Source organism: Ostrinia furnacalis, unplaced genomic scaffold (genome assembly GCF_004193835.3).
Source record: "Ostrinia furnacalis isolate ACB-3 unplaced genomic scaffold, ASM419383v2 OfSCF1638, whole genome shotgun sequence".
NCBI lineage: Eukaryota > Metazoa > Arthropoda > Insecta > Lepidoptera > Crambidae > Ostrinia > Ostrinia furnacalis.
Genome location: NW_021131877.1, coordinates 559,902 through 583,058, shown reverse-complemented (window position 1 = coordinate 583,058; position 23,157 = coordinate 559,902). Strand labels below are relative to the sequence as shown.

At 39.9% G+C, this 23,157-nt stretch overlaps 1 protein-coding gene across 1 annotated transcript in view; it reads right to left on the bottom strand.

Moving 5' to 3' along the window:
* The window catches only part of LOC114353238 (thyrotropin-releasing hormone-degrading ectoenzyme), a 57,606-nt gene extending 36,776 nt beyond the window's left edge, over positions 1 to 20,830 (bottom strand). Inside the window, exons 1-10 of the mRNA XM_028305152.1 lie at positions 20,722 to 20,830; positions 11,474 to 11,566; positions 10,117 to 10,170; positions 5,619 to 5,765; positions 5,023 to 5,104; positions 4,207 to 4,328; positions 2,744 to 2,916; positions 2,184 to 2,290; positions 1,699 to 1,806; positions 675 to 747 (exon numbers count right to left, since the gene is read on the bottom strand). Of these exons, the coding sequence (XP_028160953.1) occupies positions 675 to 747; positions 1,699 to 1,806; positions 2,184 to 2,290; positions 2,744 to 2,916; positions 4,207 to 4,328; positions 5,023 to 5,104; positions 5,619 to 5,765; positions 10,117 to 10,170; positions 11,474 to 11,537 (930 nt within the window). The 5' untranslated portion in view covers positions 11,538 to 11,566; positions 20,722 to 20,830. The remainder of the gene's footprint in view (positions 1 to 674; positions 748 to 1,698; positions 1,807 to 2,183; positions 2,291 to 2,743; positions 2,917 to 4,206; positions 4,329 to 5,022; positions 5,105 to 5,618; positions 5,766 to 10,116; positions 10,171 to 11,473; positions 11,567 to 20,721) is intronic.
* Positions 20,831 to 23,157: the final 2,327 nt, after the last annotated feature.

The following is a 23,157-nucleotide window of genomic DNA, read 5'->3' as shown; positions in this document are numbered from 1 at the left end:
ATCGCGCATAGAATTTATTCCTCTTTTTTACTGTTTGCGCTACAAGCTTTCGAATTTCTTTGAACCTAGCATACAATTATTTTTTTCGTTTTAGTACAACTGCATTTCAGGATAAAGCTTGTTTTTAAAAAAGTTTTTTTTTTATTTACCTATTATAATTTTATTTTACACTTTTTAGTTGTAACTATCTCAATATCTGGGCCTGGTCATCATTTAGCATAAAAGTGCTCGGGAAGTCGAATTCAACGAACCCAAACTCGATAAGTTTCCGCCGTTTCGTTTAGGAGTTCCTATGGCCACCTCCTGACTCCATCATCAGACCAGCTCAATGGTACCATAATATTGCATTGTCATCTTACTTACATAAGTATACCAAATTTCAGCTCAATCGGTTGAGGAGAACTGGTCTTAAATTCAGTTGCAAGATTTGTCCCACACATACTAACAAGTGAAGTCAATATAAAGCTTGTAAAAATGGAATTTACAACCCAGTCGAGTTTGCTGCGCATCTGGCGGCAGTGACATCACATCGCCGCTCTGGTATGGCTGAAGCGAGCGCGCGGTGCGCAGTTAGCTCGATTCGGTTGTAATGATGATTTTGATTATAACTAGCTTTTTACCGCGGCTTTACTTGCTGAGTAAATTAGAAAATCTTAAGGATGCATAAATCTTACCAGTCGGTGTCCCAAATAGAAGCCAGCTTCCTCTGTAGCCATTATGGGCATATTTGTCAGCGATACGTGGAATCTGAAAAGAAAAAACAGAGGATCAATCAATAATCTTCACCATCTATCTTTAAAGTATACAGAACTGACGGCCGATGGGGCAGCAAGGTTCTGGAGTAGAGGCGACCCCCAAGGATTTCCATAATGACTAGTCCTGCGCTGCCCGCATCCATGTTTTAGTGACCTTCACCAGATTGTGGTCCACCTTGTGGGGGGCCCATGCCATATCTTTTGTTTCGTGGTCGCCACTCTAGAACTTTTGCCATCGTCTCTACAAGCTACAACGGCCATCATCTCTACGAGCCTTACCTACCCCGCCAACTGCCACTTGATTTTAGCAATTCTGCGGGCTATGTCGGTCACCATACGGGACGGACTATTCCCATCTCTCGTTCCCATCGCTGCAACTCCTGTGTAGCCAGGATCTACAGCTTGACCGCCAATAAAAACCCAACCAGTGAAGGCCAAGTATGTCCCGGGGGAAAGTTGAACTGGCATTAGACCCGCAACGAAATTAATCAGAAGAACATAGGTGTTCGAAGTCGGTCGGTCACCATAATGTTACATGATAATTACCTTTTAAATAAACAACTTAAAAAAATCGAACTACCAAAGGCAGGAATCGAACCCACGACTTTTCACTTGCCGGGCGACTGCTCTTTCAACTGAGCTACTTAGACACTGGATGCAGCAGTCGAAATTTTCAAGTGTAATACGGTATTATGGCCGCGTTTTATTTCATCAATGTTGGGTATAGTCTTGTCGCTGAGTACGTAAAATTCTGTCCATTGACCCCAATCTACCCATCATTATCGCTCGCGCGTAATTATATTGCTGTCGCGACTGTGCGACGGGTGCCCGCAGTGAGTGTGCGAGCGTGACAGCAACATTACGCGCGAGCGATAAGGATGGGTAGCTTGGGGTCATTGGACAAAATTCTATGTGCTCACAGACCGGGCTTTAGTATAATTACCTGTCTCTTACTATGGTCAGCTTGAAGGTGGCCCTTAGATGTGGCTCGTCCAGGCAAGGGAAGGCGGACCGCGCATGCGTCAGCCAGAACCGTGACACTGCGCAACGACTGAAAGATAAAGGACGAAGCATACTTTAATCCCGGAAACGGAACGTAACCCTATCAACTCGAGACGGTCAGTATTCTTCGAGAGGTTTGAAAGTAAGAAAGAAAGAAAAAATATTTATTTGGTACTACTTAAATGATACACATTGACATTACAAAGCAAAAATAATAAAGTTGTTGTACCTAATTGGTCTCTGCTCAAAATTTAGCCTATGTTACTCGTGGATAATGTAGCTTTCGAATGGTGAAAGAATTTTAAAAAACGGTCCAGTATATTTTGAGCCTATTCATTACAACCAAACAAACAAACAAACAAAGTTTTCCGCTTTATAATATTAGTGTAGATTAGACTGATCTGACAGTTTGATTTGGTAACTTACTGTTTGTGTGTCCCTGTCAAAAAGAACCCTCGTTGCTTGTCATTCCTCTCCAACTTTGTGATGAAACGAAGGCTCAGTGTGTAGTTGTATTTGCGCCTTATTTTTTCCTGAAAAAACAACGTTTTGACCATTAAAAACTTATAGTTGGACACACTGAAGCGTCCCAGATAGGACATTAACAGGAGCATACTACAACGTCGAGTTAACTGCACACCTGGAAGCCGTGACATCATATCGCGCTCTGGTAAATTTGGTATGGACGGACGGGACAAACGCGGGGAGAGTCGCATTCCAGCGAGATGCGCAGTTAGCATGGGGTTGTATTCAAATTAGTTCCAATTTGTGCCGATATTTAGCTTAGTATAAGGTATAAGGGGCTAACGGGACTACGGGACTATTCCCACCTCTCGTGCAGGTGGGACCTGCAACTCCTGTGTAGCCAGGATCTACAGCTTGACCGCCAATAACCCAACCAGTGACGGTCAAGTTCGTCCCGAGGGAAAGTTGTGTCATTGGACCCGCAACGAAATAACGGGCTAACGGTACTGTTAAAAAATTACCTTGAACTCAATATAAGTCTGGTCAGCCGCAGGGAAGTCCAAAGCCTTAGCTACTTTGGGACCTAAAGCACCACCGGTCCGAAAAAGCGCTCGTTCGGTCACGTTCATGTCGCGCACGTTTAAAACCACGAAGTTTGTGTCCCTTTCCACTTTTAGGTCTATTGACACTTCTCCTGTGAAGAAAAAGAAAATAAAAAGAGATAAATATAAATTTTATTTAGGTATATCTAAGTGCCTTTTCGTGCGATTTTTGCGTTAGAATCGCCTTTTCAGTGGCGTAACTACAGGGTGGCAGGGCTGGCAAAATGCCACGGGCCCCCGACCTAAACCATACCACCCGATGACCCGACATTCTTTCTTTCTTCACTTAAAACGTAGGACTTCTTGGCGGGAATGTAAAGCGTCATGTTAATGTTAGCGGTTTTGTTTTGTTTTCTTAAATTCGTGTTTGGGCGACTATTAATGGTGGATTTGGCTTAATTTTTTTTTAATTGTGTATAATACTGTGTCTCATGTTGATAGCCCAATAAAATAAATAAATAAATTATTTAAGCATTAAGTGTTCGTGAACGTGCATGAGTGTGGGCAAATGATACTAAACAGTGCAGCGTGATTCTTCGGGTTCTCTCAAGTAGTAGAGACTTCATATGTCTCAGTAAAGCACCGCTTTACGGTGGGAAAGATCATCTATCATCCTTCATTATATCATTAACCCGGGTCCCATCCCACTTGGTCCCATTTTGTAATTCACCTCAATTAAAACTTGAAAATGGCCCAAATCAAGTCGATCTCAACGTGTATTGCCAACATTAAAAAGAAGAAGAAGCCACACGTACAAAAAACACCAGTTATCGTTATAGTTACGGTTAAAGTTAGGTGGTGCAACTCAGCCTAAATGTTTGTTTCTTCCCTTTTAATATCTTAGCTAATCATAGCTCGTAGAGACAATGGCCGTTGGGACAGAAAAGTTCTGTAGTGGCGACCACGTGCCGGAAGAATTAGCGTGGGCAGGCCTCGACGCCAGGTGGACCGACGTTCTAATGATGATCGCGGGAAAAGCCTGGATGCCGGCAGCCCAGGACCGGTCGTTATGGAAATCCTTGGGGGAGGCCTTTGTCCAGCAGTGGACGTCATTTGGCTGACACTAACGAACGAACGAAAATCTTTTTCTTTATCCACAACGAGGAAGCTCTTGGCCTGTGGTGGTGGAAGCGAGCTTCACCCAGAATCCTCAACCACGGAGGAACTGGCTATCTTACCTCTATCTGCCGGAACACAACAATGCTGTTAACATTGTTGTTATGGCGACAGACTTAGGTAAGATGGTGGTAGCTAGCCAGGCGGACTTAAAACAAGCCCTACCACCAACCAAACTGAAAATCTGCCGCCACTGGGAAACGAACCCGGGACCTCTGCGTCTGAAGCAGGTGGTCTTACCACTAGACCACAGAAGCGGTTCTTACCCCTCAGTTCTCCAGTAGTCAGGTTCGGGTGAAGCCAGAGGTTGTAATGCTTCGGTATCACGAAGGTGGGGAGGCGGGCCCCCCTCCAAGGAAACACCTGGCCGTTACTCGCAATACGTTCTCTGAAACAGACAGTGTTTGTTCATTAACATCAGGTCATTAAAGGACGAAGCACATTTATCAACCCGGAAACGGATCGCAACCGTATGTATCAACTCGAGGCGATCAGTATTCTTTGTATGAAACTCCGTACTGGACGTGATCCTCGCGGTTTACAGCGTGGCGAAAGGTGATACGGTGTTTATCCCTTTCTTATAACATAATAACAGGAATTTTGTTTTCATATGGGTCACTTAAAAATTAGGGATTGATGGTGAAAACGGGCATAAATGACCAATGATGAAGGTGTGACTTAAGGTCCTAAGTATGTCCCCTAGATGGGGCAGAAGGCGTCCACCACAGTCCTCCATCGCGTTCGGTCTTGAGCTTCGCGTTTGAACTCGCTCCAAGTGAAGATGTTTCGATGATGAAGGTGTAGAATCCTCATCATCATCATCATCATCATCATCAATAGCCCTTTACAGTCCACTGCTGGACTATGAGCCTTCTCCACTAAAGTGGAGGGTTTTGCCTTAATCCCCACGCTTGGCAGGCGGGTTGGAGATCCCGTTCTCTGTTTGATGCGTAGTCCCTAAGACACCCGCGGGAAGAGTAGGGGTTGGTGACAAATGTATTCTACTCTGCCGTCACCATACGGCTATAGGGCACGGTAGATACACAAAATGTTTGGTAGTGTCAACTGGCCTGTGTACTCACTTGTTGGACGAGGCAGTATTGGTCTCAGCCCCCGTGGGAGGCTGGCCGGGTATCAGGGGACTTTCCCCTGCGCACGGGCAATCTGGAAGCGGGAAAAGATGGAAATACAGTTCAAATATCGAGTAAGTATTAAAATAGTACAATTTTATGTCGCTAGATGGCATTGTCAAGGGTATTAGTGGTATTAGTGTTTGTTAATAGCGGTTAAATTCCATTCCATCCCATGTTCTATCCCATTCCATTCCATTCCATTCCCTATGACTACCCTCAATATGACATAATATGTGCGGACCCTTTGCACAAAATATTGTCAACTTGCCAGTCCTTTTGTGAGCAGTGTTCTCTTTAGTTTTTAAGTAGTTTTTAAGATGTTATTTTGTTTATTTTATTTTATTTATTTATTTGATCACCAACAAGATTTATTTATTTATTGTTATATAAGTATTTTAATGGCAAGTGTAATTGAAAAAAAAAACCCATCCCATCCCATCCCATCCCATCTTATCCCATCCCATCCCATCCCAACCCATCCCATCCCAACCCATCCCATCCCATCCCATCCCATCCCATCCCATCCCATCCGATCCCATTCTCACCTGGCTGCGGCGTGGCATACACGACGAGCAGTGCAGTGGCAAACATAGCCGAGAACACCAACGCGGCGAGGCATAGCGCGCGGCGCTGCGAGCATACGGCCACGGGTGCCTCGCGGAGCTCCCTCGCTTCTCTTGCTTTGTCTGTGTCTGTAAATAAAGTTCATCATTATCATCGGAGTTTCTCTTCGTGATCGTATCAGAAATGAGGAGATCCGCAGGTGAACCAAAGTGACCGACATAGATTCCGCGAAAATAGTGTGAATTATTTCACGTTATTGCAACATTTTTCTTTACTGCTCTGGCCCTATTGGTTGTAGTAGGGTAATGTTATAGCCTAAAGCCTTCCTCAATAAATGGGCTATCCAACACAAAAATATTTTTTCAATTATTACAGCCAATAGGGGCGGAGCAGTAAAGAAAAATGTAGAAAAATGGTAAATGGGCATTTCTACGGAGACGACCGATTGACCTACTGGGGCGAAAAAAGTACCTTTCAAATTGAGGTACGGTCTTGAAAAAAATCACACGTATTTATAGGACTCTTGACTTGATGGAGAGCATATTTAGAAGACCGCCAGGTTTTACATCTCGCCTTAAAAAAATCTGAAAGTTAAAAAACGGGCGAAATTTGGCTTAAAATGGAGTGTCCGGTTTCCAGAATTTACTCGTTTTTGCTTCATAACTTTTGAAATAATAACTTCCCTATTATGATACCCACATTCACAAAACAAGGGATAGTTAATAAAGCCATATATATGAGTTTCTTTATTGTAAGTCCTTGGGTTTTACTACAGTAACACATTTAAATTTTGTCCGACGTGTGTGCCTCAATTCCGTGATTTTTACTTTTGTGCTCCTATATCACTAACTACGCACAGTACGAACGCCCTCGACTGATTCCCACAAACTAGCAGTTGCGCCCGAATTTTCGAGAAGTCTAAAAGACAGATTTGTCGCTTTGAGGAGCATTTTTTAGAGGTTTGAAATCACTAAAAATTTTTGGTCACTGGTCATTTCTCAAATCGGTGTGCGAAATTAATAATGTTCAGGAAGTATTTAATGAGATTACTGCTAAATTAATTGAGTGTTTAAGTGATATCTGCCATTACGTTTTGTAGAAATTGTTGTAATTTATAATATTTTCGAGTAATTTGATGGATTGTGATATTTCCTCAATTCCGTGGATCTCAATTCCGCGGAATATGGGGCATCGAATTGAGAAAACGTATACACCGAATTGATATTAAATGAAAATGGAGACAATAAATTGTTTGTGTAGTTACCTTAAAATGTTAATGAAATCAGTCTAACATAATAATAGGGTGAACTAGCAATCATTGGGCACTACCAGTCATAAGACAGAAGACAATAAAACATTTTTTTTGAGGTTTCATCAAAAAGAATGCACTGCTACTCCACCTTATCAAAATAATATAAAACAATAGTTCAAAACATTAGTAAACGATGTAAGCAGAAGTTTGAAAATATGTACTTTAACTTATCGCAACGATTTTGAAAATAGAATGTTTGTCTATAACATTTTTATACATTTTTTAAATCTATCTCATTTGCTCATTTCTTTTTATACTATAGAGTTATTGTATTTTGTATATAATTTAATTATTATTGGTTCCACAAAACACAGTAACTAATAAGTTATTGAGTTATGGATATTTGCTGTCCAATAATTAATAGTTTTTTGTTTGAAAACTAGATAATGGACAGGTAAAACGACATCTCTGTTCATCATAACTTAAAGAGCAAGAGGCATAAAAATAATGGGATATGTTTGAAATCGTTTCTTACTAATTGATAAAATTATTTTCTTTCAATATAATTCATTATTTTATTTTTCGTTCGTTCGTTTCAGCCAAATGACGTCCACTACTACGGCCTAAGGCCTCCCCAAGGATGTCCATAGCAGCTGGTCGTGCGCTGTCCGCATCCTGGTTCTTACCTCGATCTTCACCAGATCGTCGGTCCACCTAGTGTGAGGCCTGCCCACTGGTCCGTGGTTTCCACTCGAGAACTTTTCAGTCCCAACAGCCATCATTTGTACGAGCTAAGTGCCCCACCCACTGCCACTTGATTTTTGCAATTCTGCGGACTATGTCGGTCACTTTGGTTCTCTTGCCGATCTTTTCATTTCCGATTCAATCACGCAGGAAAATTCCGAGCATAGAACGCTCCATTGCCTTTTGGGCCTTCTTATTAGGCTCATAGTAAGCGACCACGTTTCACATCCGTACACCATCACTAGCAACACACTGGTCGAAGACTTTTGTCTTGAGACACTGCGGTATTTCAGACATGAGATCAAAGTTGGACTGGACTCTTTGTCCCAGATATACACAATTGTCAACAACTTCAAGTGTAAATCCAACCTTCAGAGGAGTGGGTGAAACACGGACATTTGACATGATTTTTGTCTTGTCCATGTTAATTTTGAGACCCACTTGTTGAGAGGCTCTGCGGAGGCCATCGAACATTGTGCCTAGATCTTCCAAGGTCTACGATATCGTCCGTGCCTACGACCAATAAGCCATGACTACGATATCGTCCGTGAATTGGCTCTTTGGTCTTCTGTGTAATATGCCGTAGCGTACCTGTGTGTGTGCCATAATACTAAAGTCTTTTCAGAAGGCTGGAAGTCGTTGAGTCTGCGAGCGAGACTCTCGAAAACAGCTTGTAAACACGCCTCAGAAGTGAGATGAGTCTATAATTTTATCACCACATTTTCCTTCGAGGATGATGGAATTGAACTGCTTCTGTAGAGCCTTTAATACCGGCGAAGCTCAGCCGTGATGCCGTCAACACCCGGTGCCTTGTTGTATTTCAGCTGTTTGAGAGCTATTTTAATTTTGTACAAACTGACGTCCGGTATATCTTCGGTATAGTGTCAGGTCAATCTAGCTCTTGGGTCTTGCTATATTTGTTTTATATTTAAGGTTAAGAATAAATAAACTAAGAGGAGACCCTGTGTTATGTATTTATTTTATTTAAATATATGGATATTTCAGACAATTAAACCTAAAATTAACCATCTAACTAATAGACCAGCAGTCAGATATCAAAAGTTTTAGGTATTTATTATTTTGATTATTGAAATACATTATGTATTTCTACATAATGTCATCAATTATAAGTTCACGGAGAATTTTTAAATTTGGAGATTCATTTCTCAATTCCGTGATTCATTTTCTTAATTCGGTGCTCTCTCAATTCGGTGCTTAACTATTCTCATAAACCACTTTACAATATTTAGTGACAATGCTATTTTTACATTCAGAATGGAGTAAACTTTATTTTTTTGTATCGAAACTACTTAAAAAACTAAATATAAATTTTAGCACCGAATTGAGAAAAATAACACCGTGCTGTAGAAATGCCCAAATATTATTCAAACTATTTTCATACATATGAAATCGCAGCACAGACAGCTACGAGTACATAGTTATCCAATAAGATTAAGCAACACAAAACGCCAATTTTATAGATGAAGACCTAATAAGACTCTTGACATTCCGTTTTGCTGAAGCGAGAAACTTAAGAGGCTCAATGAGTGTGCATTAAGCCCTCTTGACCTAGAAAACGAGTCTATACATGCCCCTAATGCCCAGGGATTTATAAACCATTTTGGGGCCCATAACCACCCCTTCGCGATTCATTTATTTATTTATTTATTTACAACGACAACAACAATACACTGTCATCACAGGACATCCCAAATTACAATTATTCGTTCGTTAGTTTCAGCCAAATGATGTCCTCGCCCTCGTGGCAACCACGAGCAGGAAGACGTAGTGTGGGGCTGTGGGCAGGCCCCCCACTAGGTGGACCGACGATCTGGTGAAGGTCGCGGGAGGTACCTCGATGCGGGCGGAGCAGGACCGGTCTTTGTGGAAATCTTTGGGGAAGGCCTTTGTCCGGCAGTGGACGTCATTTGTCTGAAACGAAACTAAAAAAGGTAAGTAATAAAAGATTGATTGACTGATCGCATACTCTTTTCATTGCAAAAGATGGGGCCCGTTTTAAGTCGCGGGGCCCTTTTGTGCACGCACGGCCTCTGCCTTACGGTTAATCCGGCCCTGGTAATGCCACTACTGGTTACCATCTAGAGTTGAGGGGTTTTAATACTTTCCAAGAGTCTCTAATTGTAGCCTTTATAGAGGCTGGGGCCTTTAAAATTAATAGATGAAGTAACTTTTTGCATTAAGAGGGTAAAAATTGAGATGATGCCTTATTTATGTGATGTATTAACGTAGGTTTTTAAACAGGAACTGAAAACTTGGCATTACCTAACTAAAATACCAAGGAAATAAATAAAATATTGCTTTTAAAATATAACTTTCCCCCAGGACAAACTTGGCCTTCACTGGTTGGGTTTTGGCGGTCAAACTGTAGATCCTGGCTACACAGGAGTTGCAGCGATGGGAGCAAGAGCTGGGAATAATAATATCCTTTCTGTAATTAGGTTTAGAAAATCCAGTCAACTTACCAGCTAAAAAAGCGACATCGTCGAGATCCTGGTCCACCATGTTGCGCCACGCAGCTGTCGGACAAAACAGAAAGTTATAAGTCCGCCTTCTGTTCCGTTAAACATGACATGTTTTTAGGTAGGTATAGACGTAAACTGAGTAAGTGCCTGAGGTACAGAGTATTCACAAACGATGCTTGCTTAAGTGAAACCGAAAATCGAACGCACAACGTTGAATAGAGCTCTAAGCTGTGATTGGTTCGTGTGTCACCCTGTGACCGTGCCCTGTGCGTCCACGCGCACTGTGAGACCTCATAATATAGATGACCCACGCTGAACTGTCCCACCAAACTCAATGACAGGGGGGCGCTACCATCGTTCAACTATGGTTTCCATCATGGCAAAAATCGGAACCAGCGATCCGGTATTGACGGTGGCGCCCCGCTGTCAATGTCACGGATAGGACAGTTACTTTCAGTATATTGGAACTATAGTAATGTTTGTGAATACGGGCGTAAGACGTGTTGTTGACTTTTTGGCTACTTTAGGTGTCACGAATTATTTGAAGCTGACTGTGCCATGAAAGTTAAAAACTCATAAAACTAATTTATTTAAGCAAGTAGGTTTTTAAAAAGCACTTTTATACGTCCCAGTATTAACCCTACCACTGCTTCGGGACAATAAATGGGCCAGTGCTGAGAAGAAGCAGCGCAAGAAACTCCCACCCATATTCACAAACAATGCTTGCTTAAGTGAAGCAGGAAATCGAACCCACAGCGTCAAATAGAGCTCTGTGATTGGTTCGTGTATCTCCCTGTGCGTCCACGCGCACTGTGAGACCTCATAGTAATATTTGTGAATACTGGCGTCAGTCACTATTGTCAGAGTAATACAAATGAGTAGGTTATCTTCATAGAAACGCACCGAGCGAGCACACACTGACAAAATTCGGCGCAACTCCCCGCTAATCCACGTTAAATGTTGTCAGTGTGTGCGTGCGCGCAGCATACGTATTGGCGCGCTCACATACAAACCGCGCTCGGTGCGTTTCTATGAAGATGACCTACTGTTGTATTTGTATTTACTCTGCTATTGTGCCCTAGTTGGTACTTGGTTGGTTGTTTAGAAAATATTATGCAGTTTACTATTTTATTTATTTTACCAATGGTCCGTGACCCTCACTCGGCATGGGGCACACTGAAAACCAGCGCCGTGGCCTTCGTCACCGTTGCAGTGGGCATCTTGTTGGTGAATGGGTGGCACTGCTCAGTTGTTTTTTTTTTTCTTCTTCCATTATTATGTGCCACTGTCATGTCTATGTAATTGCCTGTATGTCCATTGTAATAAATGTATCTTTCTTTCTTTTTTTCTTACTCACCCTTAGCAGACCCGTTCCGATCCGCTTTGTACTTGCCGATGGGTTCCATTTGAATACCGTCCATCTCACGCCCCGCCCCGCATGCCGACTACCCTGCAACAAGAGTTAACCCTTAATTGGACAAGCCAGTCGTCTATTTTAGACCTTAACTCAAGGAGAGAAATAAAAATAAAAATAAAAATAAAATAAAATAAGGAGATACAGTTCAAAATAGGGTGAAAACTTTTATTGACTAAATACTATAGCATCCGTATTCACAAACGATGCCTGCTTAAGTGAAGCAGCAAATCAAACGCACAGCGTTGAATAGAGCTCTGTGATTGGTTCGTGTGTGACCCTGTGCATCCACTCGCACTGTGACACCTCATAGTAATGTTTGTGAATACTGGCGTAAGGCCTCCAGAAACTACCAATAAGAATGACGTCAATATTAATCAATAATAAATTATAATCATCGTCATCATTTCAGCCATAGGACGTCCTACTACCTTTTATGATGTCGTCGGTCCAGGTTGTGGGTGGACGACCTACGCTGCGTTTTCCGATACGTTCCTATCAATACATTTTTAATCTTCTCACGTACAAAGCTGCCCATATCCAGGTACTTTCCGATATCAAAGTAAATCGATTTTAAGGACTATTTAAAATTTCATAAATAAATAATTTTTTGACTTTGACTTTATTATTGTGCGATATCGTAAGGAACACTTTATTACAAGTTCGACTCGAAATTAGAAGGCTTTTTTAAATGAACCGAACTTGTAGATCCTTCTCTGACCCTCCCAGGAGTTAGGAGGTAAAAGGTAATATAGTTTAATTTAGGAAAATGACAAAATTAACAGTCAACTTTTTTGAGCATGACACAAATGCTGAGCGGTGGCCATTTTTGCTTCTAAATCCCTTTTACTTCAAAATGTGTGTGTTAATTTTATGACGATCTAAAATAAAATAATGGTTATTTATTCGAGAATAAATTTTATAATAATACATTAACTTAAAATGACTTAAAAACTAAAATTTAAAAATTACGAATAAATTATAAAAACTATTTACAAAATAAAAAATACTTCACCCCCAGCGCTGCAGTCAGGAATGGTGCCCAAAAGGCTGGCAGCATTGCCACGTTGAATGGCCAGGCTAATTCTCTGACCAAAATAGCTGCCAGCCTTTTGATCACCGGTCACCTCGGTGAGCCTCTTTGCCAGTTCCTTATAAAAGGAACGAGCGCTTGGACCCCATGATCCCATAATCTCAACCCCAAACGGCACAAATATATAACTCTCATTGAGAGCTGCATATTTGCGCCGCTTGGAGCACTCAGCCGAGGCCGATAATGGTTTTCTTTTTTTCTTTCTTCCGAAAGCTACTACGAATCGTAGCAATGACTACGGTCCGTAGCTACGGTTCTCATCTACCACGCTACGTCGTAGAGCTTCTTAGCTACGTGATGGTAGGTACTACGCAATCTACTGCTACGAAAATAATCCGTAGGTTGCATAAAATTAGTACAATTATTATTATTCCTTTGGAATAGAGCAACAACCACGAGCTGTCAAATGAAACCGGTTTTGGATGACACTGGATATCATTTGTGTGTCAGTGTCAGGATTGTTTCACTGTTTTGTACAATAAATCAATCACTGAACCAGTTACCACGTTTCTGACAAGTTTCTGAAGCACTATTTTTTATAAAATAAAAAAATAGTTCAGAGTTCAAATTTTGAGCGGCCATTGCTTGCCTCTAAACTGTCAAATAGTTCCAAAAACGGTTCTGTTTGATGTGACGTCTCTTTTTATCACACAGTGTTGCTGCTAGTGACATCTCGCTCGCTCAGTTCTTTGTTGCTCTATTTCGCTAGGTAGGTAGATAACTTTATGGTTTGTCGGTATTGGTTGTGAATTTTAGTCTGATATAGCTTCTGTTACTCACGAAGATTGTATTGTAGCATTGCATTGGTGACGCAGGGAAAACTTATTGCAGTATTGTGAGCCACAGTTCAGTTGATGTCGCACGGAAAATATTCGCTAAAAATTCCTTCTTTCGTTTGTATTTTTTTGGTGGATAATGCGTTTATGTAAGTCATAATAGATCACCTGGGTGAATATCCCAAACACGTTTTTTACGCGGCGGAGCTGAGAATCGATGGGAGAAATGTAACTAGAGCGATGATTTTTTTTCGGTATATAGTTTATACAGCGTTTTACACGATAGCAAAGTCTTCAGGACAATAGGTAGTTATTTTATGTACTAAAAAAATTTTCAAAGACCCAAAATCTAATAGCGGTGGCGCGTCCTAACTCTATTTCTACTCATAAATTGTGTTATTCCTTCTTTCTCGGGGATTCTAGTAATTTAAAAATAGTATAGCCATAAAATACATTAAATAAGACTTCCAAATGATATGAAAGAAATGTGATATTTCATATTTTAAGTGTTTTAAATAGCCTTTCAAAACTGTCCCACGAAAAAAAGCAATTACAGTGGCTCAATTTCGACACTCTCTTACTTCTCCAAAGAAGCTTTGAGAGACGTAGAAATATCAGCAAATGCTTTGTCATCACATTTACTAACAAAAAGAGGAAAGTAGCGTATCAGTATAAAATAGATGACCAAGTTCTGCAGTATAATACCTTAGCAAAAGACCTGGGCGTCATGTTCGACGAAAAGATGACTTTTCGAAACCATTATGATCATATTGTTGGCAGGGCATATCGTATGCTTGGCTTCATCACTAGATCGACGTTCGGATTCAGTAAACCATCCAGTTTCATTTACCTCTTTAACACACTGATAAGAACAATACTGGAATATGGCTCTATTGTGTGGTCGCCTTGTTATCAGGTTCACTCTAATACTATTGAAGGGGTTCAAAAAAAGGCTCTTAAAATTGCAACCTTTAAGTTTGGCTATGGGCGTAGACTGTCATCTTACGATGATCGAAGGGTTGAGTTCCGGGTGGATACGCTGGGTGTCCGTCGCCAACAGCAGGACCTATACTATCTGCACAAAATAGTCCATTCCCATCTGGACTCTCCCTATCTCCTATCACATATAAACTTTAACGCCAGACCCAATCCCAGACATCCTCGAGCGTTTCGACTCCAAGTGCTAACAAACAACACCTCCTTTTACAACCCAATGGTGCGCATGTGTCGTCTATACGACGACCTGACATGCCGTGAAGAGGATTTAGATGTCTTTGACGTAAACCACAACAGATTTCGTAGGCAAGTGATAGACTTACTCAGTTCGGTGCCTCGCAAAGGTAACCATTAGAACGGAAACTTTAACTTTAAATTACTTTATTGTTTTATAATTTAATATTGTTATACTCTGTGTCGCTATTCATCTTCATCATGCTGTGTGTATACAATTACGTTGTCAATCTAGCTCTTAACTACTAACCATGTGTACTTAAGTATCTACTAACAAAACTCGATTGTCAACTGTAGTATATACCTAATAAATAAATAAATAAGTATTATTGTTTATAATTCAGAATAACATATAGGCTATAATAGGGATGATGACTGGGTAATGAAATCGAAATTCTATTTATTCCGTCAGACAGATAATTAGAAAATATTAGACTCATATTTTTATTTTTTTTCCAAAATCGAATAATTACAGTATTATATTGAGTTGAAATGTCGCGTGACGTCACTTTTGAGTAAAAATTCTACTCAAGCGTGACGTATCGCGCCATTTAAGCTCGATGTAGCACTGTTATTATTTAATTATGAAAGAAAATAAAAAATATGAGTCTAATATTTTCTAATTATCTGTCTGACGGAAATAATTGAAATTTTGTCAAAGAAAAGACAATGCCGGAAATTGGCGTCTTTTTTTTTTCGCGCGGCCATCGACCAAACTTTGTTTTTTGATTACAAAATAGTGTAATAAATCAAACTTACTATAACATGTATACCTACCTCTAAACTCAGTCTGAACTGAGTTACGATCATTAGAAGTTTGATGATTTTCATACTAGATTTGCTTTTTGCGCGCAAAGTTTTGTAAGAAATTGCAACAAACTAGTGAGATTGTATGTGTAAACAAACAATACCATCCATTAAAGGCTCCAGACATCAGTAGGGAGCAGAATCAGCGCAATAAAAAAATAGCGCAATATTTTGTTGCAATTTCTTACAAAACTTGCGCACAAAAAGCAAATCTAGTATTAAAATCATCAAACTTCTAATGCTCGTAACTCAGTTCAGACTGAGTTTAGAGGTATACATGCCATAGTAAGTTTGGTTTATTACACTATTTTGTAATCAAAAAACAAAGTTTGATCGATGGCCGCGCGAAAAAAAAGACACCACTTTCCATACAAAATCTGGCATTGCCATTTCACGCGGGTGAAGCTGCGGGCAAAAGCTAGTAAGTCATATTTCCTACAATCATCCTCTTTAAAAACGTTTTAAATCTCGATAAAATAGCAAAGGAAACAAACGCATTCAGCCCCAGCCTCCCCTCATTACCGGTGAATGGTATGCTATGGACGCCGTTTAGCCACCTCTCCCCTATCCATTGAAGTAAGGCGGGGATGGCAAACTGTTGGTATGCGATAAATCCTTTTTTACAAGCTTTATATTTATATTGACTTCGCTTGTTTGTTAGTGTGGGTTTACATCAAACGCGCTCACTAGGGACGTATGAAAATTTTAGTTTTTGAACGGTTCCCGCTAGGGGCGCTGTACAATCCGTCATACATTTAATGTCATTTTTGACGCGCTCATTAGTGAGCGCGTTTGATGAAAACTCACACTAGGCCCTCAGTTCTTCTCAACCGATTGAGCTGAAATTTGGTATTACTCAAAGTCAAAGTCAAAAGTCAAAATTTCTTTATTTGTTTAGACTAATAAATAGTTCTTACAAATCGTCATTTTGCTCTTAAGGAGCCTCTACATGTCTCATAATCTTTTTACCCTACCAGCGCTTCGAGACCAACATTTGGCAAGTGCTGAGAAGAAGCGCCGCAACAAACTCAGTCACCACTGTCTGCCGGTTAATATAAATAAATAGAAAAGGTAGTAGTAGATTCAGGAGCAGTTCACTGAATTTACCATGCATTCTTGTATGGTGTATCATAAGAATGGGTATACAAGATTGCGTGGTATATTAAACAAGGTAGTGACGTGCTAATATCTAGACTTACATATTAAGGTACTAGTAGAAATGACTCGCATACATAAATTTGAATAACTTGGATTGACCAGTCCCCGAAAGCAGCGCCTGTTCACAGACATGACGAGTGAACCAGCCATCGCTTCACTCGACCATATTAGAGGGAATGTAACGACCCGCCTCACTACGCCACCACCCCAGAGACATTTTAGTGAGAATGACAATGCCAAGTTATCTCTTTAAAAAAAAACTAAAAACTAAAACTAACTAACTAAAAAAAACTAAACTAAACTAACTAAAACTAAACTAACTAAAAAACTAACTAAAAACTAACTAAACTAAACTAAAAAACTAAAACTAACTTATACATACATAATAAGTACGAACTAATGGATGGAGGTTTGTTACTTTTCAAAAATACTGAACGGATTTGGATGAAATTGGGTATAGAAATAGTTGAACGATGAATAGCTGTGGCAAGCCAACTTCTGCAAAAATTACACAGTGCGAGCTTGCGGAAGTAAACTTTTTCTTTTTTTTTCTAGTCTACACCTCGCTTTAGGTTGACCACCCCTGACGTATGGAATAGCCGTCAGATCTATAGGATCGGATCGTTAACCCTGGGGTAAGGGTGATTTTCTATAGAATCCTATGAAACTTTAACGAGTAACTAGGTAATAACAAATAGGCATTTGATATTGCTTTTTAGGGTACATATTCTTATATCGTGCGAATTTCATCACGGACGCCGGATTATCTTAACCTAAGGCTGACTTGCGCCATCTTGCTTTAATTTTAACAAAAGTAAAAAATCTGTCAAACTCTATACAAAATACACAGGTTACGGATTAATTATCATTAACTAAGACTGAGTTGCATCACCTAACTTAATTTGACGATAACCGATGTTTTTTGTATAGAGTTTGATAGATTTTTGACGTTTGTTAAAGTTAAAGTAAGATGGTGAAACCCAGCCTTAGACAACAAACTACCTATTCTTTCAGAATCAGTAACAGAGTAAAAACTGTTAGCAAAAGTGAAAACTTCTTTTATTTGCACGTGGCAAATAAAAAACACCTTTTCCGTGCATCATGTAGCCTTAACCAGCTTGTAAAAAAACTTTACCCCATTCTGCTTCAAAGTAAATAGAGCAATGGGGGAGCGATGAAAAGGGCGCGAAAAATGACAATTGACACGTGACATTCATTGGTAGGCTGAATAGTGGTTTCCTTTGCTGCATTTTTTCACCTTGGCCTCGTGCGGTTTGCACATAGATACTATTATGGAACTATTCCCACCTGCAACTCCTGTGTAGCCAGGATCCACAGCTTGACCGCCAAAAACCCAACCAGTGAAGGTCAAGTTTGTCCCGGCCAAAGTTAAACTGTCATTGGACCCGCAACGAAATTAATCAGAAGAACATAGAGGAGTTCAAATGCCTATCAAGTCAGATTGGCAATTTCCTACGTCAGTTTTGTCGGATATGACCAATTTTCTAACGGAACTCGAGCTGTTGCAAAACAAATTAACTGTCTAGATGTTTTCTAAGCCTAGATGTTGTTTAGAGTCGTTTAGTCTACAGATGTTTAAGCAAAGATAAGAGAGAAGAAATATCAAGTATAGTGGCTATAGTTAACTATATCTCATTTTTAAAGTTTACCAAAAGGTTTAGATTAATAAAGCCTGGACCATTGTGGTCCACAACTATTTTTTTTTAATTAAATGTCTTATTAAATATAATTAATAAGTAAAATAACAAACAATAACATTTTATTACGATAAATGTGGATAAAAATATCTCCATTTCTCCATTTTCGAAAAAAAAAAAACATTTTACAACGTTTTGACTGTAATGACCCAAGATTTTTGCTTCACTTTTGACGAAGCGTTTGTATGCATCTACGAGTAGGTTTTTTATTCTAAGGTTATATGGTAGAAGAACTAAAGAAACTTTCTGAACTTGTCCTTGAGAAATTTCAATTAAAAATGCATAAGAGAAATTTTAACTTTGCCAAAGTAGCGTTGAGATACCGCAGGTCAGGTTGAATATTAACCTCAGGCCGTCGTACCATAAGCGCCATACATCCGGTGTTGGAGGAGTGGGTACGGCGGCAACACGGTCGTCTCTCTTATAGAGCGACCCAAATACTAACTGGCCACGGCTGTTTCGGCGACTATCTATTTCGGATAGGACAGGAGAAAAGTGCCAATTGCTGGCATTGTCGAGAGGGCATCGAGGATTCCGCGCAGCACACACTCGAAGTGTGCCAAGCTTGGGTGGCAGAGCGCGAAATCCTCGTGGAACAGGTAGGACAAGATCTCTCCTTACGGGCCATCCTGCCTCGTATGCTAGAGAGCCCAGATGCATGGCATGCGGTGCTCCACTTCTGCGAGGAGGTCATGTCGCAGAAAGAAGCGGCGGAGAGGGAGCGAGAGGCCTCGCCTGACGCTCCACCGAACCGTCGCCGACGTCCAGGACACCGCAGGAGACACTACCATCTCCATGCCCCCTCTTAAGGGTCCTCGGCCACTAGACACGGGGGTGTTTGGTGGCCGCTAAAGGAGGACCCGTGGCGGCGGCGCGCGCATGTGTTCACGCGCACCGTTAGCGAAGACCAGGGGAGGTACTACTCCCCTGAAGCCAATCGTCGCTTGCTCAAACAGAGCGAGCCACAGTCTGGGGCGGAGCCGCGAAAGAATGTCTAGGCCATCTAGCTCGGACAATAACTCGCAGCACCGTCCCAAAGACTTCGGGAGGACACCGTCAGGTTTTAGTGAGTAGGCCCTGCCCATCTGGCAGGGAGAGCCTTACATAACCCACTGGTTCCCCCGGGCCAGTGGGTATGCAATTTCATGCATTTCCTGACGAAAAAAAAAAAAAAAAGGTTGAATATTAACCTCGTAAAGACTTGCGTTAATGTTTTAAAAAAGATATATACTCCGTTTCGTGATAAGAATTTGTGTAGTTAGGTAAAGTCGAAATCTGTACTAATATTATAAAAATGAAAGATTTGTTTGTTTGTTTGTATTGAATAGGCTTCGAAACTACTGGACCGATTTGAAAAATTATTTCACCATTAATTAGAATCCTACATTAATTCTGATAATTCTGATGAACATGGATGGTTCCGAAGTTCGCCGGGAGTGCTACTTTAATATAAAGAAATAGGTACAATCTGCGCCCGCGATATAAAACACTTGCAAATCGTTTGACTTTTTATCCTGAAGGCATTCAGACACTATTAATAATACTGATATCATTTTATCCTTCCTTTGGTAATGACATTCAATCTTTCAATTCACATACAAATAAATATAGCCTGGTCGCACTATAACCGTCATTCTTACATTCCCATAGCTTTTTAAAAAACTTTATAGACTTTAGTAAATGAAAAACTTAATTTATTACTTAACTACATACTTCGATTTTAATTTGATTTAATATCATTCCAATTTTAGTTGATTTTGAAATTTTTGAAAAGAAAATGTGACTTCGAACGGGGATATTTCCATACAAATAAAGAAAAACAACGTTTTGACAGTATACATATAAATAGTATCTCAATTGACTGTGGTTTCCGGTCCCTACCAGACAGTATGGCGTCGGTCAAACTCAGAGAAATCTTCTGAAGGGATGGAAAATACTTGACCACTATTAATTTAATATCAGAAATAATTTAATGGTCAAGCTGAGGGCATGCTTGCAAGTTTAATATTGTTATGGAAGAATTATTTTATCTAAACTTTTAATCAATTCAACAGTTTATTTAACGATGTGTTTTGAGAAAACATTATTTTGTGAAATAATTAGTCACTTAATTTGGACAAACAAACTCAGTTGCAAGGTCATGTGTGCGTTTGGTAATTGTAATACAACAAACGAGATAATACTGAAAAGGTACATCTTTTTGCAATTTTATGCCATTTATATTGAGTCACAGTCGTTAAAATCCTTCAAGACAACAAAATACACGTTTCTATAGACTTGAAGTACAAAATAATCACTATTTCCTACTCTTTAGCTACCGAATTGACTTCTAACTTGTATTAAATGCTACAAACTCTACATTTTATATTTCACCAAACGAAGCTCAATAAAAGAATGAAAAATACTTACTTGTCTGTCAATACACGACACAGTGACACAGTACACGAAATTATTCGCGAAAATAACTCACAATTGTATTGTTATTTTTCATCCACTCGCAAAACACGCGAAAGCGACTGCTCGGTGCGGAGAGTGCAAACCGAAATCGATTTTACTCAGAGAGGAAACTACATTGCGTTGGAAAAGGACAAAACATGTTTATAGCTCATGATAGAGGGAGTAAGAAGGTGTGTGAAGGGAGCAGCGGTGAGCAACCCTTAGAAATAGGGTAGGGAAATGAAGTGGTACTTTTTGTTTTCGTTTTGTTTTTTTGGAAAATTTATTGGAGTTGGGATTAATTTTGGTAGAGTTTTACGGAGTTTTCCAGACTTCATAAAAGGAAAAGTCAAGTCTGTATAGACTAATTAAAATAGTACTTACAAGTCAAATTAAAGATTAGCTTTGTCCTTAACGAGCCTAAACATAACTCATAATCTTTTTGCGTCAGAGAAAAGTAAAGATCAGTCTCTTTACTATTAGAATCAACAATTACGCACAATTTTATTTCTTACTAGCGGCCGCCCGTGACTTCGTACGCGTGGATCCCGTTTTACCCCCTTCATCTAAGTATCTTACGCGGTTTAGATTTTTTCAAACAAATGTTTTTTCCCGCTAACTCCCGTTCCCATGGGAATTTTGCAATATCCTGTTGTAACTAAGCTTTAAGTTTACTAAGGTACCTGCATGCCAAATTTCAAGCGTCTTACTTAAGCGGTTTAGATTTTTCATACAAAAGGATTTTCCCGCTAATTCCTGTTCCCGTTGGAATTCCTAAGTATATTATAACCTGCCCAGGAGTATGAAGAATAATTGTACCAAGTTTCGTTAAAATCCGTCGAGTAGTTTTTGTTTCTATAAGGAACATACAGACGGACAGACAGACAGACAGACAGACAAAAATTTTACTGATTGCATTTTTGGCATCAGTATCGATCACTAATCACTCCCTGATAGTTATTTTGAAAATATATTTCATGTACAGAATTGACCTTTACAGATTTATTATAAGTACCTATAGACATATTTGAAAGGTCACTGTGATAGGCATAGCTGATCCTGTGTTATAAAAATAACTTTTCGTCAAATACTTACTTAAAAATACTGTTGATAAAAAATCAAAATTGAAAGAATAACATAATTTTTAACTTTTTCTCCATGTATTGTTCTATTTATCTTCAGTATATGACGTCCACTGCTGAACATTTTGAAAGTGTGTGAAAATGTTCAATACAAACTCCAGTTGTTCCCTGCTACTTCACTTCGACGGATTGAGAACCTCCTTTTTCGAAGTCGGTTAAAAAGTCACAATAATCTCGAATGCGACTTGTTTATCAGGAGTGCCACATTTGAAGTGTTTTCACAGGTTACCTCAGATCCTGAAGGATAACTGGAGCAGTGGGGAAACGAGGGTTGGGAGCAAGTAGGCACAACAAGTAGGCATGCATTTTGTTAGTCCCTAGTTTTGCAGTTATTAGGTCTAGTAGGGCTTTTTTAACCCAGTCAGTGCCTGAGGGTTTTGGGACGTCAATCGTCAGCGAGACTTCAAATGCCCTTAGATTTATATGCTCTGTCACGTCATGTTTTTGGGACGTCAAAAGAGCTTCAAATATGCTTCAGGCCCCCTAGACAAAACGCACTTTTTGATCGAATCGAAAATCGAATCCGTCAAAACTCCATACAAAAAAGGGGCTTTCGACCACTTTTCGATTATAATTTGCACTTTGTCTAGACTCTCAGATTTTTATGTTCGGTCACGCCAATAAGACCTGGCCATACATAAAATAAGAAGAAGACGTCCTAATAATTATGTCTAATGTCAATGTCACCCCTCCCGTGCCGCTCCCATGCCTCAGGCACTGGCTGTGTTAAGCGCAAGACCTGTAATTTATTTTAATGCAATGAAAGATGCAGCATTAGCAGAAATTAAGTCCAGTTTGACCTGTTTCGGATAAAAAATATTATTTAGTTATTTTTCAACAGTTTGTAACTATAAAGATTTATAAAATATATTTTTTCGAGCTTAGTACCTCTATAGTCGGTTGGAAGAAGGAAACTATAATTGAGAAATACAGGGTGACATTAAAAAATATTCGCATCCTTTTAATTTAAGACTCTACTTATGAAACCATAGTACATTCCCTAAATATGACACAAATCCAATGAGTTAAAATTTCAAAAATTAAAACCTTGCAGCCTTATACTCGTATAAGATAGACGACAGCACCAAAGAAGGTGTGCGACTGACTGACTGACTGACATAGTGATCTATCAACGCACAGCCCAAACCACTGGACGGATCGGGCTGAAATTTGGCATGCAGGTAGATGTTTGACGTAGGCATCGGCTAAGAAAGGATTTTACGAAACTTCACCCCTAAGGGGGTAAAACGGGATCCACGCGTACGAA